General features: G+C 44.5%; 1 protein-coding gene, 1 long non-coding RNA gene and 1 pseudogene across 2 annotated transcripts in view; 2 read left to right on the top strand and 1 right to left on the bottom strand.

Moving 5' to 3' along the window:
- Positions 1-9,550: 9,550 nt before the first annotated feature.
- Positions 9,551-9,654, bottom strand: LOC143934679 (U2 spliceosomal RNA; annotated as a pseudogene).
- Positions 9,655-10,049: 395 nt separating this feature from the next.
- Positions 10,050-10,961, top strand: LOC143933249 (heat shock protein 30C-like). The gene has a single exon (XM_077456134.1). The coding sequence runs from the start codon at positions 10,130-10,132 to the stop codon at positions 10,742-10,744; it is 615 nt and encodes a 204-aa protein (XP_077312260.1). The 5' UTR covers positions 10,050-10,129; the 3' UTR covers positions 10,745-10,961.
- Positions 10,962-17,896: 6,935 nt separating this feature from the next.
- LOC143934283 (uncharacterized) overlaps positions 17,897-21,790 on the top strand; it is a 51,733-nt gene continuing 47,839 nt past the window's right edge. Inside the window, exon 1 of the long non-coding RNA XR_013263242.1 lies at positions 17,897-18,143. This is a non-coding gene — a long non-coding RNA (uncharacterized LOC143934283). The remainder of the gene's footprint in view (positions 18,144-21,790) is intronic.

Here is a 21,790-nt window from a genome sequence, read left to right as displayed (position 1 = left end):
CCGCATGTGTTGCTATGGCGGTAGTTCCGCCACTGGGAGGGGGCATATCAAAGCTCAGACAGCGGTGTTCTGGTTGCACAGGGTGGTCAGGTTAAAGAGGTCCCAAACCACGCTGAGAACAATTTTCAGATAAATAAAAGTGCACACAATTATTTACATTTTAGAGCTTAAGCTACTTTGCTCTTCCAACATCCCTGATAGTATCACTTTAAAGCAAAAAGCTCAGGCAGTATCTGAGCCCCTACTAGATAGGCTGAGGTGCAGGAGCTGTACTATGGTGGTCTATACAGGCATACCCCATTCTTAAGTACACAATGGGGTTTATTTACTAAAGCTAGAAAGTGCAAAATCAGGCTCACTTCTGCATAGAAACCAATGAGCTTCTAACCCCAGCTTGTTCAATTAAGCTTTGGTAATAAAAGCTGGAAGCTCATTGGTTTCTATGCATAATTGAGCCTGATTTTGCACTTTCTAGCTTTAGTAAATAAAGCCCATTGTGTACTTAAAAGTGGGATATGCCTGTACATGTTGGGGGCACCGTGGGCATTGGACAAATTGACAAAACATTTTCTAGTCAGGTGTGGCTTCTGGGTGTAAAGTTTATTATGTCAGTATGAAAGGGGAGGAGTGTTGATAGCTTATTTTTAAACACTAATTAATGGCTAATGTTTCCTGTGTATTATAATTAACTGAGAGGAATGAGCCTAATTTATTCCATCTCATTATAGAATCAATATCAGATTTTTTTTTAATTCTGTGAAATAGGAGGTGTGTATGTGACCTCGTATAATAATAACATTGGTAATTCCTGATAATTACTCAGGATCTGTGATTTCCCACGCTTCATCCTCACTGATTAGGTCACATAGATAGGGACACGTTATTAAACTGTCTGTGCTCTTGGGATATTACATAAATTATAAACTTAAGTTGGAAAAGACAGATCCAGAGAAAGGGAAAAAACATATAAAGCATGGTCCAACTTGTTCCAGTGGAGAAATAAAAACCCTTCTTGATCCCACAAGGCAATGAGATATTTTCTAGAATAGATCATCAATCTGTTGTGTTATTACCTATAAATCTTAATATTCAGTTATATTCTGTATGCATCTACACAGGACCAGAAGAGTGACCAATTACCTGTGCCGCAAAGATGTCAGCCTTGGACACGGGCAGGTGGGAGGCCTGTGACACCGTATGATCCAATCAGAAAGGATTATGTGATTTGGAACTATCAGCCATAAAAGAACAGATATTTTAGCCTCATATAAACACAAAAAAAAAATGTGCAAAAAGAGGTAATGCAGCAACCTATATTCCAGACACAAAGGAATTACAAAAATAATTAATCTAAAAGGGGCCCAAAGCCAGTATCTCTTTAGTGATAAATACAAAAATATATGCGTAAGAAATAAAGTTAAAAGGATTGTAAAGGTATTTTTTTTTCTTAAAATAACAAACATGTTATACTTACCTTCACTGTGCAGCTCGTTTTGCACAGAGTGGCCCCGAACCTCATCTTCTGGGCCACGGCTGCTGTCTCTGCTTCTTCCCGCAGGTACTTCTCACGTTCATGCGAGCTCCCTCGCATGGTAAGAAGCACCTGCGGGCGCGCTCCCATGATACAGCCGGCGGCTATAGCCGCTCGCTGTATCACACGGCCCCTGACCCCTGTGCACCGCGTCATTGGATGTGATTGACAGCAGCGCGAGCCAATGATGTCTCCAGGGGTGATGGGGTCCCTGTCTCCAGGGGTGATGGGGTCCCGATTCCCAGGGGTGATGGAGTCACCCCCCCTTATGCAGTGTCCTCTGTACCCCCATAGCAGTGTCCTTTATCCCCCTTCACATCACTCCCATAGTGTCCTTTGCCCCCTCCCCCTAGCAGTTCCTGTGCACCCCCAAAGCAGTGTCCCTTGTCCCCTGCCCCCCCCCCCCCCCCACACTGTCGTGAACTCTCCTACCTTACACAGGTGTACAGCAGAGCAGAGATTGGCTGGTATCAGAGGGCTGGATGAAGGCGGGAACTGCTAAAGTTAACTTTCCATATTAACAGGCTGGTGATTGGTTTCTAGGATCGCCCAGCAATGAATCACTTACTGTTTAATGTGAAAGGTTAACTTCAGCTGTTCCTGCCCCCATCTAGGCTTGTGATAACAGCCACTGTCCGATGAGGAGGAGAGCGGTGCAAGTGTTCGTGGCCGGGTGCCCGTGAATTCATCACAGACACTGACATTTAGCAGTGGTGGGCTGGATGCGGCCTGTGGGCCGTAGGTTGCCAACACCTGACATAAACAGTAAAATAACAGTCCCATAACATATACTTCACTTATGCATAACAAAAAAGTAAACTTCAAAGAGAAATATATAAAAGTCCAACAAAAATTATGAAAGCCCAGATGTAGGAATCCCAAACCTACTCACAGGCCAGTATGCCTGTTCCCTTACCAAACAGTAATGATCTCCAAATGATAAGAGATTACAGTGCAGAAATGATCCAATTTGGGGACCATGACTCAGGATACCACCTCCTCCACTTCATCCATGGTCCTTCACTAGTTATGCAAAGGTAACACCCTACACGCGTTTTGTCTGTTGCAAAGGATGTCTTCAGAAGATAAGACACCAATTGCACAAGACAAAATGCACAAAGGAGCAGGCTTTTGGTAACTAGTGAAGGACCGTGAAGACGGTGGAGTTGGCGATATCCTGGGAGGTGTCCCGTCCCCCCCAATTGGATGATTTCTGTGCTGTTGATCTCTTTTCATTTGGAGATCCTTACTGTTTGGTAAGGGAACTGGCACACTTGTCTGTGAAGGGGGTTTAGGATTCTTACAAGTGGACTTTCATCATTTTCAAAAAAGGGGGCTCCTGGATTCCGATAAGCCCCCCGCCTGCAGACCCCAACAACCAACGGCCAGGGTTGTCAGGAAGAGGCCCTTGTCCTCATCAACGTGGGGACAAGGTGCTTTGGGGTGTAGGGATTACCCTTAAAACCCATACCAGGCGACGGGGTTCGCAAGATGTCAATCTCGTCGATGGAAGCGACGAGATTGACTTACTTCTCTAGTCCTGTTGTACCTGAAGTCACATTCAAAATGAACGATTTTAGTCTGTGTGTGGGCAAGTCCATTCACTTGGAAGGTCTGGCGGACTAGCACACAGATGAGCAGATTGTCCGCTAGAAAGCCGAGTCCGGTGGACAATTTTGAAGCAAGTCTTCTTTCTAAGTCCGCCAGACTTTTGGGAAGAAAAAGTCCGCTGGAGCCCACACACGATCGAATTGTCCGGCGGTACTCTGGTCCACCGGAAAGTCAGATCGTGTGTACGCGGCATTAGACAGAAAGCAGCCCATGCACTTTGTTTTGTATTTTTTATTGAGGGGAATTAACTTGGATAGGGTAAGGGTATACGGGATGCCCAGTTGATTGAAGAAAATTTACATGAGACAAAATATATACATTCTCTGTAAATAAACTCCAGTCTTCACTCCAGCACAACACTTGCTTGCAGACTATTACTCCTCAATACCTCCAGCACTTCACTTGCTTATACTGTATTTCCAGGACCAGCTAACACGGATTTGTAGGCCAGAACTGACTCAACCAGGTCTAAGATAGAGGCCCCTTGCAGGCAGAGACCGCAGTCCCCTTTTTAGTGTAGCAACAAAAATAAGGTAGTTCTTTAGTTCTAGCTGTTTACATGGCTACTGAGCCCAGTACTACATTTTCAGGCCCTGCCAGCCCTCATGGCTGTAGCTACCTCTCTCCACTGCCCATGTTTCCACCGTTCTCTCACCTTGTTCTGCACCCACCTCAGACTGCAATCTCCCAGTCCTCTTAGGCATGCCTCCCAGTCCTTTCTTTTGGTTCTACACCTATCTCAGACTGCTCTCTATCAGTCCTCCCTGGAGTGTCTCCTCAGTCCTCTCAACTGTGCTACTTAACTCACCAGCCCTCCTGGCTATGATCTGTGGTTCCTCCTTGGAGACTTGCCTGGCAGTGCTCTCTCCAGCTGTCCTCTCCTTGCTCCTCTTGGCCAGGACACCTCTGTGTGTTGCAGGAGGGTGCCATCCATACCCGGGCCCAGGCCCAAGGTCACCCCCTCCCCCTCAGACTGGGGAGCTCCCTCCAAGGCCCTCGACAGCCTAGCACTCCATCTCCAACTTCCACCCAACTAACTCCTCTCCAGCTGGGCTGACCCTGGGTATTTAAAGAGGCCTCCCCTCTGCAAATCTAGATTGGGGATTGGTCAGGGCTCCTCATAATATCCTAGGCAGCACCACCTCCCCTCCCCACCTCTCTTTCCAGAAAACACCAGAATGTTCTGGAAAGAAGTAGGAGGTCCCGGTGATGCTGGTGAGTCACCCAGCACTACCCCGAGCCACTCCCAGCATAGATCAAAACAAACAGGCCTGGCTGCCAACCTGTCTGCCTAAATTTACCTATTCTGCCAAAAACCCTGTATACATACTCAAGCAACCTAGAGGGTTCTATGTCTGATTATTGCTCTCCTTGCCCGGCTTGTCAGTTTAGGTGGATGCAAGTCTTGGTAGGTTTGCAGTTGTGCCATACTTACTCTCTCCATTTTCGGATGATAGATTGAACAGTGCTCCATGAGATGTTCAAAGCTTGGTTTTTTTTTATAACCTAATCCTGCTTTACACTTCTCCACAACTGTATCCCTGACCTGTCTAGAGTGTACCTTGGCCTTTATGATGCTGTTTGTTCACAAAGGTTCTCTAACAAAACTATAAGGGCTTCACAGAACAGCTGTATACACAGGAGGACTCTATTTACTAATTAGGTGACTTCTGAAGGCAATTGGTTCTACTAGATTTTAGTTAGGGGTATCAGAGTAAAGGGGGTTTAATACAAATGAAGGTCACACTTTTCAGATATTTATTTGTAAAAAATGTTGAAAACCATTTATCATTTTCCTTCCACTTCACAATTATGTGCCACTTTGTGTTGATCTATCACATAAAATCTCAATAAAATATATTTATGTTTTTGGTTGTAACATGGGAAAATGTGGAAAATTTCAAGGGTTATGAATACTTTTTCAAGGCACTGTGGGAGTAATTTACTAAGATGAATGCTCTGCGCCCGTTCATACCTTAATTTGTGCGCCAGATAAATTATTAATTGAGCGCATGAACCGGCTCACGCATAAGCGCAGCGATAATATGCCGGCGCACGCGATAATAATATACCATTGATAATAGCGCACACCGTATCATTAACAGTCCATTCACACAGGGGCAACACGACTTGAGTATGAATCACAGCGCGACTTACAAGACGATTTGGGGTGACTTACAACATGACTTTAAGTCGCCCCCAGGCCAGGCGACTTTACTTTTAAAAAAAAAATGGCGTGGGTTCCCTCCAAGAGCATAGCAGGCCCTTCAGGTCTGGTATAGATTTTAAGGGGAACCCCGCGCCAAAAAATAAATAAATGGCATGGGGGTCCCCCTCAAAATCCTTACCAGGCCCTTCAGGTCTGGCATGGATTTTAAGGGGAACCCCATGCCAAAAAAAAAAATGGCGTGGGGGTCCCCCTCAAAATCCTTACCAGGCCCTTCAGGTCTGACATGGATTTTAAGGGGAACCCCGCGCCAAAAAAAAATGGCATGGGGGTCCCCTTCAAGATCCATACCAGACCCTTATCTGAGCACGCAACCTGGCAGGCCGCAGGAAAAGAGGGGGAATGAGAGAGTGCCCCCCCTCCTGAACCATACCAGGCCACATGCCTTCAACATTGGGAGGGTGCTTTGGGGTACCCCCAAAGCACCTTGTCCCCATGTTGATGAGGACAAGGTTCTCATCCCCACAACCCTGGTCGGTGGTTGTGGGGGTCTGCGGGTGGGGGGCTTATCGGAATCTGGAAGCCCTCTTTAACAAGGGGACCCCCGTTCCCGGCCTCCCCCCCTGAAGGGCCTGGTATGGAATTTCGGGGGACCCCCACGCATTTTGTTTTCTTAATATTTTTTTCTTAATGTTAACATGACCTGTGTGCAAATAGCCTTAAAAAAAAAACCATAGAAGTGAACCAGCGTAAAAAAAAAAAAAGGCAAGTTGAGAGGTGCGCCTGTTCAACTTATACAAATGCATCTACGTGGCTTGATATTTACTAAGATTTTGCTGGCGCAGTGAACCAAAGCACTTGAACGTGCGCAAATGCCGCTTGTGCGTGCGCAGTGCATAAATTGACCTTGCGCAGTTCCAAGTGTATTTGCAGGCGCAGAAAGCTTGTTCACAGAAAGTTCGTTTTCCATTCTATTTTGGGCATATTTGTTACTTGGACAGTTATAACTATACTTCCTCACAGCACCCACATCACATCCATAATATTGGCACTTCCACCTTCTTTTAAATTTGAGTTGAAGAATGCGTACGCCATGTCCATAGTAGTGCACCGATCGCCGCCTCCCACGTGCCGGCAACATGATAGTAAATGGGGAATTGCGCTGTGTAATGCCGCGTACACAAGACCAGACTTTTTGACAGCAAAGGTCCGACGGAATGAGTCAGTCGGACAATTCGATCGTGTGTGGGCTCCATCGGACCTTTGCTTGCCAAAAATCCGGCGGACTTTAGAAATAGAACATGTTTTACATTTTCCCACCGGAACTCCGCTAAACCGAGAAATCCGTTCCTGTGTATGCTAGTCCGACGGACAAAAACCGACGCTAGGGCAGCTATTGGCTACTGGCTATGAACTTCCTTATTCTAGTCCGGTTGTATGTCATCACGTTCAAATCCGTTGGACTTTGGTGTGATTGTGTGTGGCCATGTCCGTTGATTCGGAAAGTCCATTGGAACTCCGCCGAAAGTCCGTCGGAAAGACCGTCGGACCTAGTCCCTCCAAAAGTCTGGTCGTGTGTATGCGGCATAACAGGCGCAAATGCTTTGTGAATAGGAAAACGGCCTATAGGCATGCGTCGCAACTCATGGCGTGTATGTGTTACATAGGCAGCAACGGGTTAAACTGTGGATTCTTTTGCAGCATTATACACAGCATTATACACAGCAGGAGTTTTAAAACCTAGAGAAGAATGAGTTAGGTATACAAGGTTAATTTCAGTGCTGGCTGGGATGACCGGGAGCTCTGAGGGTGACAAATCTACATAGACAGCTAAACAAATTTACTGAATTTACTGCATAACCCTTAAAGGGAGATGTATAATTAGTGACACTGACTCTGAAGTCTCCACCTGTACTTCTGATGGACTTTCTCTTGGATTTCTTTTTTATGAGATCTGGGGTGGGTGTTGAGGAGCACTGTGTAGGAAAGTTCATAACCTGATTTTTCTCTGCTGCTGTTAAATAACACTTGCAGGTCTCGTCCCCCAACCCCCCCCCCCCCAGACTTTGACTGGATAAGAAAAGGAGAAATAGCAGACTAAGGAGCTCATTACTCTATCACTTTGTTCTCTTCCTTTTAGCCTCTACCTTGTTGGCACATGCAGCACTCTGATGTGCCATCTAAAAGACAATGTTCAAAATCCCTAGTCTGTCTCACAGGGACATTGCCTACAGTATTTGTCTCTACCAACCTAAAAAGCCCTCCTCTGAGCAGCTTCGTTGTTTGCGTCATCATCATGATGGTGTAGACGGTGCTCGTTCACAGCAGTAATACGGATGGGGAGGAAATCGAGAGAAGCCTAGTTCCTCCATGGTTTCCTCAGTCACAGGGAGGCAGCTATCCGATTGGATGCTGGCACCCCATGTGACTTTGACAGTCATCTTGGGTCAGGCAGAGTCTTCTTAAGAGCCTGGCTTGCAGGTTTGGTGTGCATCTGTCAGGGACAGTTCTTAGAGCCAGGGAAAGGTTTTCCGGAGAAGTAGGGAAAGCAAAGGGACTACGGTAACATTCCTGGAAGCCTCCACTTTGGGTACGGACTGGCTAGGCCGCATTCCGTTCCTCGAGGCAGACTCTGTCACCATCTTCAGTCTTCTGTTCCTCGACTTTTGCACTTTGTAAGGGGTCCCAGTCGTGGTTCCTCCCCACCGGACCTGTTGTGTACTGCTGAACTTTTGTTACAATATACTCCTGTCACTGCACTTGGACTCCATGTGCTTTCTGTCCACAGCCTCACACTGTAAGTACCCACACTGGCACTGTCTTTGGCCCTCCAGCTACAAGACGTGTTAGCTCAGAGGGCTGGACTGGGAATATAATTTTAAAAAAGCACCTGAGATGGTGTTCTCAGAAGACCAGCTTGATAGTGACAAGGTAAACTTGGAAGCAGGAAGGCCCAGACCCAGGCAGCAACACTTGAAAGATAATCTCAGGCCTTAAACTTAAACTTTTTCTGGAAAAGGAGTTAAAGAATGGACAAGCTTGCCAGTAACAAAGTTTATTTGGGTGTAGGGTGTCCCAGCACAGCCTAGACAGCAACACCTGAAAGATAATCATCAATCATCAAGTCCTAAGATGGTCAGTTGTATCACCCATGTACACTTCAAGACCTCATTTTTATTTCTGGAGAAGGAGACCAAGACTGCACGAGTCCAAAATACAAATATATTATTAAAAAAAACATTGTTTTGTCTTTTTATTGTTAAAGGTTTTTTTCTTTATGGGGCACCACAGTGCTTTGCTTGTTGATGCCCTGTGAAGAAAAAGAGTGAAGCATGAAATCCCAGCACAGAAAAAAGTGCATGAGGGTACAGTGGGGTCCAACCTCTGAAGAGAAAGGGGACTTGATCCCTGAACCCCTCAAGGTACAAGGCATGTGACATAGCAAGGCACTCTAGTCCACCTGGTTGAAACCAGACTACATTTCTTAGAAGCAGCCAAAGACAGTTCTAGGTACTAGATGAGGGATCTCCTGAAGAGACCAGTTGGGAGAGTTAAAAAGGCCATAGATCCTCCCCCCAACTTCAGGGCAGCCCCTGATAAACTGGCATCCTCTCTCTGTGGAGTGAAAAAACCAAACCACACATGCAGTGCAGGTGCTTGTGCACAAATAGTGAAAAATACATGAAAAGTGCCAAGTGAATACACATGGCAGGCCTTCTGGCCAGTATAAAAACTGGCTAGCCAAAAAATGCCTGCCTGTAAAGCCTAGTGCAAGAAAAGCAGTAGTGAGCTTACCTAGTGCCAGTGAAACTCACTGGGAGCCCAAGCCTATAGTGTTCCTCTGGCACTCCTGGCATCAACCCCAAGTGCACATCACCAAGAGCTCCTTGCCCTCCCCACTGCCCGACCAGACAAGAGCAGCCCCATCCTTTCCACAAGAAATTAGCACTTAAAGTGGAGTTCCACCCAAAAGTGGAACTTCCGCTTTAGGGACTCCTAACCCCCTGACATGCCACATTTGGCATGTCATTTTTTGGAGGGAGGGGAGTGGGTACCTAGTTTTGACAGGTACCCAGCCCCCACTAACACTCGGACTGCAAAGGGTCTAGAGTGGAAGTTGCCACTGAGAAGGTGCAGCGCGACTTGCGTATGCACAGCGCACCCGACTGTGAAGCCGCAAGCTCTCACAGTCAGATGACCACACTTGTGATGCTGGCCACAGAGAACCGAGTGAGAGAACCAAGGGTTTGGGTGGCCGCATAGCTGGATCGTGAGACAGGTGAGTGTGTGTTTATTAAAAGAGCAGATACTACACTTGATCTTAGCCAAAAGGCCAAGGAGCGATATCAATGGCAGTCTTCATTATACCAGAATAAGTTTGTCTTTTGGAATCTCTAGTGTTGGAAAGTGTCCAACTATGTGTACAAACACTATTACAACACCACCATATCACAGTTCTGGGGAATCAGCACCACCCATCTACCCTTCATTTTTTATCAGTTTCTTTGGAATCAGCACCACCCATCTACCCTTCATGTTTTATTTCTGACTGGGGAGTTTACACAATGGTCCAAGCTGTCACTCTGCCACATTCTCAAGAAAGACATCTGGGTAGTGCCCATAGTGTAATCTCTTTAATTATACATGTGGTACAAGTCACCACCTCCCTTTCTCACCACATGCAGAAAGCAGATTAGGTCACGTCTCAGGTAGCAGAGTATATAAGGAGCCAGGGATAGATTAGCTAGACCATAAATAGATCATTAAATTGATTCTCTCTATCCAACCTGATCAGAAGTTCCAAGGGCAACTGAGCTGAGATGTTCCGTTCCAGCCATTTTCAGCCCAACCATGAGATCCATAACTTCAATCCAAGCCATGATGTGGAGATCCTTCATCAACAGCTTCAAGATGACTTACAAAGAATGCAGAATGATCTTGAGAGAAGGATGGAATGGATGCAGCGGGAGTGCCAAATCCCACCTCACCACCTTGACCTAGGACAGAGGACAATTCAGAGTAGACCCCTTTCCACCCCCAGAGGAATGCTCCTCAGCAGACGATGGAATGGAAATGGAAATGGAAGTGGAAATGGAAATGGAAACTTTGAGCTCTCCCTATATGTGGACCAGGTTCCTCCGGGTGCACTGACTGTTAAGACGGAAGGAAGAAAACTGATCGTGACAGCAAAACATGACGAGAAAAAGGAGACAGCAGATGGCAGAATTGTTCATGAATATAGAGAGTGGCACAGAGAAGCTGAGCTCCCTGAAGATGTCAACCCCAAGGACGTGCTGTGCTCCATGTCCAGGGATGGACGACTCCACTTTCAGGCACCTCGCATGGCACTGCCCGCCGCTGAACACAGAATTATCCCACTCCATAGAGAAATACACATCCCCATCCGGATGGACTCAAAGTGGGCAATACACTGAGACGAAGGCCAACATGTAGGAATCTGTTTTTAAAATAGAGACACAAAGCTTAAAATCCCTGACTCTATTCTGTAAATTGCTTGTCTGTCTGGTATAGGCCTAGCTGTTCTGATAAACTATAGAATGTTCTATGTCATTTATATTAATAAATCTTTCATGGTATTAATCGGTGCTCCAAAAAAAATCTGATTTTATTAAATGTATTACATTTATGTGATGCCTTAGATTTATGGGAAGGAAGGAAGGAGTGTTTCAAAAGCTATTTTATGTATTTAATGTATGTAGAGAGGTTTCCTGTCATATAAATATTATAATTCAACCACCTCAGCCCCAGAAGGTTTTACCCCCTTAATGACCAGGGCATTTTTTGCGATACTGTACTGTGTTGCTTTAACTGACAATTGTGCGGGCGTGCAATGCAGTAGCCAAATAAAATTCATGTATTTTTTTCCCACAAATTGAGCTTTCTTTTGGTGGTATATGATCACCTCTGCGGTTTTATTTTTTTGCGCTTTAAACAAAAAAAGAGTGCCAATTTTGAAAAAAACAAAACAATATTGTTTTACTTTCTGTTATAATACATATCCCCCCCCAAAAAAAAGTAAAAAAACAAATTTCTTCATCAATTTAGGCCAATATGTATTCTACATATTTTTGGGAAAAAATCCCAATAGGCGTATATTGATTGGTTTGCGCAAAAGTTATAGCTTCTACAAACTATGGGATAGATTTACAGACTTTTACATTTTTTCACATTTTCGCAGTGATCTGTAATTTTTAGCAGGACTGCGACGTTGTAACGGACAAATCTGACCCTAAGTGACACTTTTTGGGGACCAGTGGCACCAATACAGCGATCAGTACTAAAAAAAAACACTGATTACTGTATAAATTACACTGGCAGGGAAGGGGTTAACATCAGGGCAATCAAAGGGTTAAATGTGTTGCCTCAGTGTGTTTTCTTACTGTATGGGGGAAGTGGTGACAGGAACAACACAGAGATCACTGTTCCTAATCACTAGGCTTTTTAAAACTGCTTTAACCTCTTCAATACCAGCCATTTTCTCCCCTTCCTGCCCAGGCCAATTTTTAGCTTTTAGCGCTGTCACATTTTTTATGACAATTGTGTGGTTATGCTACACTGTACTCATATGAAATTTTGATTATTTTGTTCCCACTAATAGAGCTTTCTTTTGGTGGTTTTTGATCACTGCTGGGGTTTTTATTTTTTGCACAACAAATAAAAAAATATAGGATTTTTTTTTACGTTTTTCTTTGTTTCTGTTATAAAATTTTGTAAATAATAACTTTTCTCATTCATTGATGGGCACTGATGATGGGCACTGATAGGTGGCACTGATGATGGGCACTTGATAGGCGACACTGATGGGCACTGATATGTGGCACTGGTATGCAGCACTGATGGGCACTCATAGGCAGCACTGAACGGCACTCATAGCCGGCACTGATGGGTACCTATAGGCAGCACCGATGGGGACTGAAAGGCTGCACTGATGGGTACTTATGGGTGACACTCATAGGTGGCATGGATGGGCACTGATAGGTGGGAACTGATAGGCACTGATAGGTGGCACTGATGGACACTAATGGGTGACACTACTGGGCATCACTGATGAGGAGACATCTGGCAGGCATTTGTAGTGGGCACTGACTTGTCCCATTTCTGGGGACTGATTGGCATCTTTTAGGGCACTGTGTTGCATTCCTGGCCTGGTAGCCATGGGGGGCATACCTGGTCATCCATGTGTGCTGGCCATCATTGGTGGTCCTGGCGGCATCCCTGGTGGTCCAGTGCAGGCATCCGCGGGGGTTGGGCTGCGTTCCTCCCTGTCAGGAGCGCTGCCAATCGGCTCTCCTTTACTTGCATCTGTCAGACACGAGTGAGAAAAAGCCGATAAATGTCTGTTTACACTGTGATCAGCCGTGATTGGAGGTTCTTTACGGAGATTGGTGTTGTGGTGTGTCAGACTGACACGCCACCCCACCGATCACCACGCTGCATGCCCCCACAGGCATGCGCCAGCAGTTATCCTGAAAGGCGTCCATTTTGCTATAGGCTGGGCGGAAAGAGATTAAAGTATGTAGGGATATTTCTTGTTATGAGAAAGAAAGAAAGAAAGAAAGAAAGAAAGAAAAAAAAGAGGAAGAAGTTCAATGCACAGTATGTGAGTATGTGGGACAAGTCTTGTCATATGAAGATTATAGTTTAAACAATGATTTGATGTGCCTCTCCCTGTATCATCTTATCGGAGACCCCCTGGGGTTATGGCAGAATTGTCTTGTAGGTCCGGAATCCTTCGGTCTCACATCCCTGCTCCTTGGCTGCTCTCTCTTGTTTTTTCACACTATATACATTGGGACTGATTTACTAATATCTGATGCCGCTCTGCATAGAAATCAATCAGCTACCATTTTTTTTTTTGTTTCTTTTTGTCCAAGCTTAAGTGAACAAGCAGGAGTTAGAAGCTGATCGGCTACCTTGCAAAGCTGTACCAGATTTTGCACTCTTAAGTTTTAGTAAAGCAACCTCCTTGTCTTCCACTTGCATTCATGAGAACTAACATGGTGGGAACTGCATTATATAAACTTTAATTTCTGGGGGTGTAAGTAAATGACTACATACTGTATGGATGTCTTCTCTATTTGGACGACTGTGTTGGTCTATAGAGGTGAGGGACAGAGTGAAGCATGCATTACCAGATAATACCAGCAGAGGGCACTGGTCTTGTGCAGTAAAATACATGTGTAGAAATCATTGAAGCTATTTAATTGTTTGAAAATGCTTGATACCTGGCTGTGAAACTGATCAAAAGAATTTGAGATACTTAGATTCATGGACTTTGACTTTCCTGACTTAACTCATACTCGTTTAGGGCATTTTTTCAGAACATATTAAAACCACAGACAGCCAGGAAACTAGCATTTTCAGAAGGGGTGAGCTAGCAATCTTCGTATTATTTCACTATTGTTAAGCTAGCCTGCTAGGAACCCTCTAAGAAGATCTGCTGCAGACACATGGCAATTTTTGCGTATTAAAGAAACATCTAAAGCCATCACTTTTTGCTTTTGTAGTTTTGGATAGAGTTGAGGGGGGTTCTTTTTTCAGGGGGGGGGGGGGGGTAGCTCTGTCTGTGTCCCATTAAAGGTTTCTGTTGCTTTCCTGTCCTGGAAACACAATAGCAAGCAAGATAAATCCTTTCCTAGACAGTTGTCACCATGACAGGTGTCCCCATTGGAAGATTTCCCACACCCCCTGTTCTAGTGACAACAGTATTATTTAGATTTTTCCATCACTTTCCATTCCAGAGACAATGGTTATCAGGACAATAGAGAGAGTGAATCTCCCAACAGTGTACAAAAACAGCAATAAAAACCTGACAGGGGTTCCAACTCTTCCCCACTTAACCCAAAACTAAGTTCTGGATTTAGATGTACTTTAAAGATGTACTTTAAAGAGGAGCTCCAAGCTGAAGACCCCCCCCCCAAAAAAAAAGTGAGCAGCTACAAATACTGTAGATACTGACTTTTAATATAAAGACACTTACCTGTCCAAAGATCCTGTGCTGTCCTCACCCAACCTGATTCTTCAATCGCCTTTGGGTACAGGAGCAAGCATCTCTAGTAAGGGAAACAGGAAGTAAAGCCTTTCGGCTTCACAGCCAGCTTCCTACTGCACATGTGCGAGCAGCTCTACACCTTGTGAATGGTCCCGTACAATTCTAGGACCTGTGATGTGTCCCAGAAGACTGCAGTGATCTGAGCCAGAAGAGGGAATGACTACCTGTCAAATCCAGGTACCCGCTCCCCCCCAAAAAGATCCAAATGTGGCAGAGGAGGGTGCAAACAAGCAGAACTTCTCCTTTTGGGTGGAGCTTTGTTTTAATAATGTAGGTATCCCAATATCCTCTTCCTGACACTTCTAACAAGAGTTTTCTTTGGAAAGCAGCCACAACCTCAGTAGAAAAGCCTGTCCCCTGCCAGCACACTGCAGAGAAGAACCCTTGCCCTCTCAGTAGTCTCTCTGCAGAGGCCCAACACAACAGAGCTCTCCAATCAACAGCAAGCTTAAACTTTGCTATAGATCTGACTCAGCAGGGGGTGTATTGGATCTCGTCAGAGAGACCATTGCTTCCATAAAGAGAGCAAGACTTTTCTCTGCAGCATCCTGGCAAGGGACAGGCTTTTCAACAATATGTCCCTTGCTGAATCAGGTGCTCCATGCTGATTGGAGAGTTCTAACTCTGACTCGGGATAGGGTGTGTCAGAGCTCTGCAGAGAGACCACTGCTTCCAAACGCAGAACAAGGGCCCTTCTTTGCAGTATGCTGGCAAGACACCGGGTTTTCTACTCAGACTGTGGCTGCTATCTAAAGAAAATGTACTGTATGACTTTGTACTTTGCGCGCCTTTTGATTTGGTGCACCTGGGATGTATTTAGTTGACATAAACTGAAAGCTCCATTGGGCTGGGCCAAACCTATTTCACCAAAGACAGTAGAGCATGGCAAGTAGATTGCACACACCAGTAAAAATGCTGTTGACTTACAGCTCACCACACATGTTACAGCCTGATTGTACAATCTCCTTTAGATGTACCAACAACTATTAGTGTAAGCTTGCCTGGTTGAACTGGCTACATTAGGTAGGTCCTCTTATTATTTTGGTTGACTTTTCAAAGATTGTATGGTCAGATTATGATGAGTATGGTGACCCCAAGGCTGACCATATGCTATACAATCTGATTGTACTATCTCCTTTAGCTCTAACATCAACTACACTATATTGGCAAAAGTATTGGGACGCTTGCCTTTACACGCACATGAACTTTAATGGCATCCCAGTCTTAGCCCATAGGGTTCAATATTGAGGTGGCCCACCCTTTGCAGCTATAACAGATTCAACTCTTCTGGTGAGACTGTCCACAAGTTTTAGGAGTGTGTCTATGGGAATGTTTGACCATTCTTCCCGAAGCGCATTTGTGAGGTCAGGAAGCGATGTGGATGACAAGGCCTGGGTCACAGTCTTTGCTTGCTCTAATTCATCCCAAAGGTGTTCTATCGGGTTGCGGTCAGGACTCTGTACTCCAGTCATGTTCCTCCACCCCAAACTCGCTCATCCATGTCTTTATGGACCTTGCTTTGTGCACTGGTGTGCAGTCATGTTGGAACAGGAAGGGGCCACCCCCAAACTGTTCCCACAAAGTTGGGAGCATGAAATTGTCCATAATGTCTTGGTATGCTGACGCCTTAAGAGTTCCCGTCACTGTAACTAAGGAGCCAAGCCCGATCCCTGAAAAACAACCCCCCCCCCCCCCCCCACACCATAATCCCCCCTCCACCAAATGATTTGGATCAGTGCACAAAGCAAGGTCCTTAAAGACATGGATGAGCGAGTTTGGGGTGGAGGAACCTGACTGGCCTGCACACAGTCCTGACCTCAACACGATAGAACACCTTTGGGATGAATTCAAGCGGAGACTGGCCTTCTCTTCCAACATCAGTGCCTGATCTCACAAATGCGCTTCTGGAAGAATGGTCAAACATTCCCATAGACACACTCCAAAACCTTGTGAACAGCCTTCCCAGAGGAGTTGAAGCTGTTATAGCTGCAAAGGGTGGGCCAGCTCAATATTTAACCCTACGGACTAAAGCCTCATACACACGATTGGATTGTTCGCCAACAAAAGTGTGGAGTTTTGTCCGAAGGGCATTGGCCCAAACTTGCCTTGCATACACACGGCACACAATTGTTGGCCAACAATCACGAACGTAGTGACGTACTACGTAGTTTTTCAGCTCTTTAGCTGCACCTTTTGGGCTCCTTCTGCTAATTTCGTGTTAGTAGAAGTTTGCTGAGTGTTGATTCGTACTTTTCAGTTCGTTTCTGAACGGCCGTTTGTCAACCAGCCATGTTGTGGAACTTGAGGAGATAACGTGTTATTTATTATTGGCCTTGGAGTTTTTGATTTGACATTATTTTTTGGTGGAATAATAATGATTTAATTTGTTATTTTTCTATATTTTTGGATGCATAGAATGCACTTTTTGGTTAAGTTCTATTGGCAGATAGCATGTCTAATTTTATTTGTTTTCTTTCTTTAATGCACAATAAAAAAAATTGTGTAGAATAATACTTGGCGATGTGTTTTACTTCAAATGACAGATTGGAAGTAGGCCGTTACATTTAAAAAAATACAATGTAAAATTGACAAGGGACACCAACATACTTGTATCTTTAATCTTAAAAACTACAGGATAATGGTGTTGTGGTAACTTGCTCAAATAAAAAAAAAAAAAAAAAAGCATAATAATATTATTCTTGATATCACTAGAAAAATAAAAGCCTTTGAAAATTAGTTTGCAATAACTCCATCAGTATCACCAGCAAAGCAGCTTCATTATTATCCCATTAAAGAAGAAGAGAATTGTGCGCTGCATTTCAACATTTCATAATTTGCCGCGTCACGAATGTTAATTCTCCATTACGAATGCTAGTTTGCAAGACCGACCACTTCCGGCTCGTCCTTGCTTCTGAGCATGCGTGTTTGTACTTTTGTCCGATGGACTTGTGTATACACGATTGGGAAAATCCGACAACAGACATTTGTCCGCGGGAAAATTTTAAAATCATCTAACATTTGTCTGCGGAAAACCCGACAACAATTGTCCGATGGAGCTTAAAAACGATCAGATTTTCCGCCAACAGCCTGACATCACATATTTCCTGACGGAAAATCCAATCGCGTATACGCGGGATGTGTGTGTAAAGGCAGGTGTCCCAATACTTTTGGCATTATAGTATAAATCGACCAATCAGGTTGTATCCTGTATGGCCGGCTTAATCAGTGACACATGTTTTGTTTGCTTGTTTATTGCACAGAAAGTTTTGCAGTGACACCACCACGTACTGTGCAATCCTTTCGGCGTGTCCCAGACTGATCTGTTACTGATTAATTCACGGATCTCGAAGATCTATCAAACCAAAAGGTCATCGGTGATCCCAACCAGCATTTTTTTTTTTAAATGAATGAGCTGAAGCCAAGTTACAGAAGAGCCCTGCAGCCGCCCCCCTCCCTGCGCCCTCTTATCTCCCCTCCCTGGAAATGGGCAGGCTTTACTGTACCTCCTGTCTGAGTGACACTAATTCTTTCAGTCCACTGCCTGCAACACACACATAGGGACCTGTAAGAGGGGGGGGCCCACACGTAATCCACTCACAACGATCCAGCTGCATCCGATCGCTTACAGCTCTTCCCAGCTACACCTCGCCATCCAACATGTCCGACAGCGCCAGCGAAGCATCAGTGCCAACCGTGGAAGAAGGGAGCGCGGCGGTGGCGGCAAATCCCTGCGCCGAACTCAAGGTCGCCATGGAGAAATGGTGAGTGGCCCCTAGCAATGGCTGTGAAGCTGCGAAGGTCACATTTATCGGGTGCAGTGCGCTGGAAATGCGCAAAACGCAAGATAGGCTGTTTTATAAAATGGGAATGACGTTGGAAAAATTTATGGGGCAAATGTACCCATCATTTGTTCATTTGTTATACCATCCTGAGGGTTTCTATCGCCTGCAAAAATTCCGCAACTCGCTGGAAATTATCCGTCGCAAATTTTCAGTATGTGAAGACGGGATTGGTTACATAACCAGCTGGCCTTTTGCTTTTTGTCCTGCGTTGGTTTAACCATTTATGTACATTGAGTTGCTGACTTCGTCTTCAAGAATTTTTTCTGTTTCTGCTACAAAATCAGATGAATGCTGGTGATGGTGGCCATACACTGCGTGATAAAACTGGAATGATCGATGTCCGATTGGACAAAATGATCAAACTTTACATCAATCATGCAAGATATTAATGATGTGGCTAAGGAATGAGTGTCTGATAGTGACGGTTTTTGGGTTGATCGGTTGTGGCGGAAAAACATCAACCATACAGGGTGGCACTTTTTACACCCTTGTGTATCACGTTCGATTGTTCTACATGTATAGACATGAAATTCCACCGTGGTTCACACTGACTGCGGGAATTACATCGTGCGTGTTCAGCTGAACTCGCACGATTTCATTTCCGCATGTCAGTCCCGATTTCGGGGGCGATTTCAGAGACATCGATTGCATCAATTGCGATTCACTACAGAAACTACCTTTGGGAATTGGGGCAGCGGTGACATTGCCAGCAATTGCCGCCGATATGGCATGAAATTTGACATTTCAAATCGTATACCAAATTGCATCAATGTGAACCAGGGCTAAATCAATTTCGTACTATCACTTTTTTTTTAGCCACGACCAATCGATCAAAACTGTCACTATGGGGGGAGATTTACTAAAACTGGAGCACTCAGAATCAGGTGCAGCTGTGCTTGGGAGCCAATCAGCTTCTAACTTCAGCTTCATTTAAGCTTTGACAACAAATACCATGCACAGCCGCACCAGATTTTGCACTCTCCAGTTTTAGTAAATAACTCCCACTCTGTCGCTCGTCCATGCTTTTTTTGTCTCATGTGATTGATGTCTGATCCAATTATTACATAGTTACATAGTAAGGTTGAATAAAGACACCAGTCCATCCAGTTCAACCTGAGTGAGTGTCTACAATTGTCCCTATCCCTGTACATTGCACACTCACATCAGTCCCTACCCTCGAGGAGCCCACAATCCAAGGTCCCCAATCATATACTAGGGCCAATTTTGGACAGAAGCCAATTAACCTACCTGCATGTCTTTAGAGTGTGGGAGGAAACCAGAGTGCCCGGAGGAAACCCACGCAGGCACAGGGAGAACATACAAACTCCAGGCAGGTAGTGTGGTTGAGATTGTATTGTATTGTATTGTCAAACTGGACATCGATTGCTCAGTTCTATCAGGCCGCGTACCGCCACCATAAAGCGCGGATCGATCTTTCCGTTTCTACAGTGAAATCCCTGGGAATGATTGTTTTTGAAAAGCACCTGTGGCCACAGCAAAATTAGCAAAAAAAGATGCCTGCACCATTCTGAAAAATCACGCCGCACCAAACTGCATGGTGCTGCGCTTTTTGGCACACATAAACCAAAAGAAGAGCAACAATTTAAAAAAAAAATAAAAACACAATATCTTTTACTTTTTGCTATAATAACAATCCCAAATTTAAAAAAAAAAAAAATATCTTTTCCTCAGTTTAGGGCAATATATATTCTTCTACATATTTTTGTTAAAAAAAAAAAAAAATCGCAATAAGTGTATATGGATTGGCTTGCGCAAAAGTTATAGCGTCTACATAATAGGGGATAGAGTTACAGCATTTTCAGGGGAGCCGACCTGCTGCAGTATAACTGCGGGGGCTGGTCCGGAAGCCGTCAAAGGAGACCGACATACACCTACGGCGATTTGCGGGATCAAAACGACCTGCCGCAGTGGCGGTCGGCAAGTGGCTAAACTTGAACTGTTTAGGAGATATTCACATGAGATGCAGCTGGTGATGTAACCAGTGCATGCGCTCTGAAGGGACGGGGCTCTCTGCAGGGGGCCCACATTTTTTTTATTTTTATGGCGGTATACTACCGCTTTAAATGCAACACAACCAAAATGTGACGCACAGATGTGAACCGGCCCTAGCAAGCCTTAGCCAATGGCTGTTAACTCTGTCCACTGCATATTCTAAAGCAAAAAAAACGCACTGAAATGAGTGTCAACCTGCGTCCAGCACACGTGTCAACGCACTTAGGTAATGCACGCCAACGCAGAACCTTGCACCTGCCTTTTCATTGTGTTTATTGAGATTTCCAATTATATAAACATTTATAAGGCTTACTTTTACAATGTTACAATGATTATGTAGCAGCAATACAGAGTAACAGTGAGAAGTAGTATAAAAGTAATATATGGGAAAAAATTAAAGAGGAACTCCACCTATTAAAAGAACTCGTTTTCTCCTGGCTCCTCCCCCACAACTGGAGAATATTTTCTACGTTTTTCAAAGGCTCCTTATCTTTATAACACTTTACTGCAGCAGGTGAGAAGGATGTAGCGCCCCCTATAGTCCCCTAGCACACTAAACACTCTAATGCTCTGTACACACGGTCGGACATTCCGACCACAAAATCCGTCTGATTTTTTCCGACAGATTCCGACGGATTTTGTCTGAAACTAGTCTTGCATACACACAGTTGTCGGAAAATCCGATCGTTCTGAACGAGGTGACGTACGAAACGTACGACGGGACTATGTAGAGGCCAGTAGCCAATAGCTTTCATCCCCAAATTTATTCTGAGCATGCGTGGCACTTTGTGCGTCGGAATTCTATACACACGATCGGAAAAAGTCAGATCGGATTTTGTTGTGGGAAAATTTTAGGCCCTGCTCTCAAAAAGCCCGCTAAAGCCCACACACGATCGGATTTTCCGACAACATAATCCGATCTGACTTTTCCCGTCGGAATTTCCAATCAGGCAGGCCCTTGTATTGCATAACTGTTGGTAGATCTAAAGCAGATTATGCAATCAGATTATAGAATGTATAGTCAGCTTTAGGCTCTGATTGAACAATAAACTTTAGATTTACCGAAACTATTTATTATGAGGACCTACCTAAAGCTGGCCATACACCTATAGATTATCTGCAGATTTTCTATGGTTAGATGGAAAAAGTGCAACAGATTTCTCCATGTTCGCTAAACTGTGTGGATGGAGGAATCTCCCACTTTTTCCATCTAACCATAGAAAATCTGCAGATAATCTATAGGTGTATGGCCAGCTTTACCTATCCAATCAATTATTATCCAATTAAGCAGGCACTTGCACTACCTACTTGTTGATAGATCTAAAGGTGATTTTACCATGAGATTGTGATGTGGATGGTGAGCCTAGCCCTACAAAAAAAAAAATGAAAGGATCTAAACGAGCCTCTAACATTTGACATCAATTTTTATTATTCTTATGAACTTATTTTTTATTTTGTTGATTTGCCGCCAACGATACTTTGATGCAAAATTTACAACTGTCATTTGATGCTGTAAATTTGTACAATTTAAATCTGAATTATTTTTTTATTAG

Source organism: Lithobates pipiens, unplaced genomic scaffold, assembly GCF_037356315.1.
Source record: "Lithobates pipiens isolate NorthernLeopardFrog02 unplaced genomic scaffold, aLitPip1_a1.2 Scaffold_27, whole genome shotgun sequence".
Classification (NCBI taxonomy): Eukaryota; Metazoa; Chordata; class Amphibia; order Anura; family Ranidae; genus Lithobates; species Lithobates pipiens.
This window is presented reverse-complemented; position numbering and strand designations above follow the sequence as displayed.

Excerpts from the sequence above, each read along its gene's own strand:
- LOC143933249 (XM_077456134.1), top strand. The coding sequence starts at position 10,130 with ATGTTCCGTTCCAGCCATTTTCAGCCCAACCATGAGATCCATAACTTC.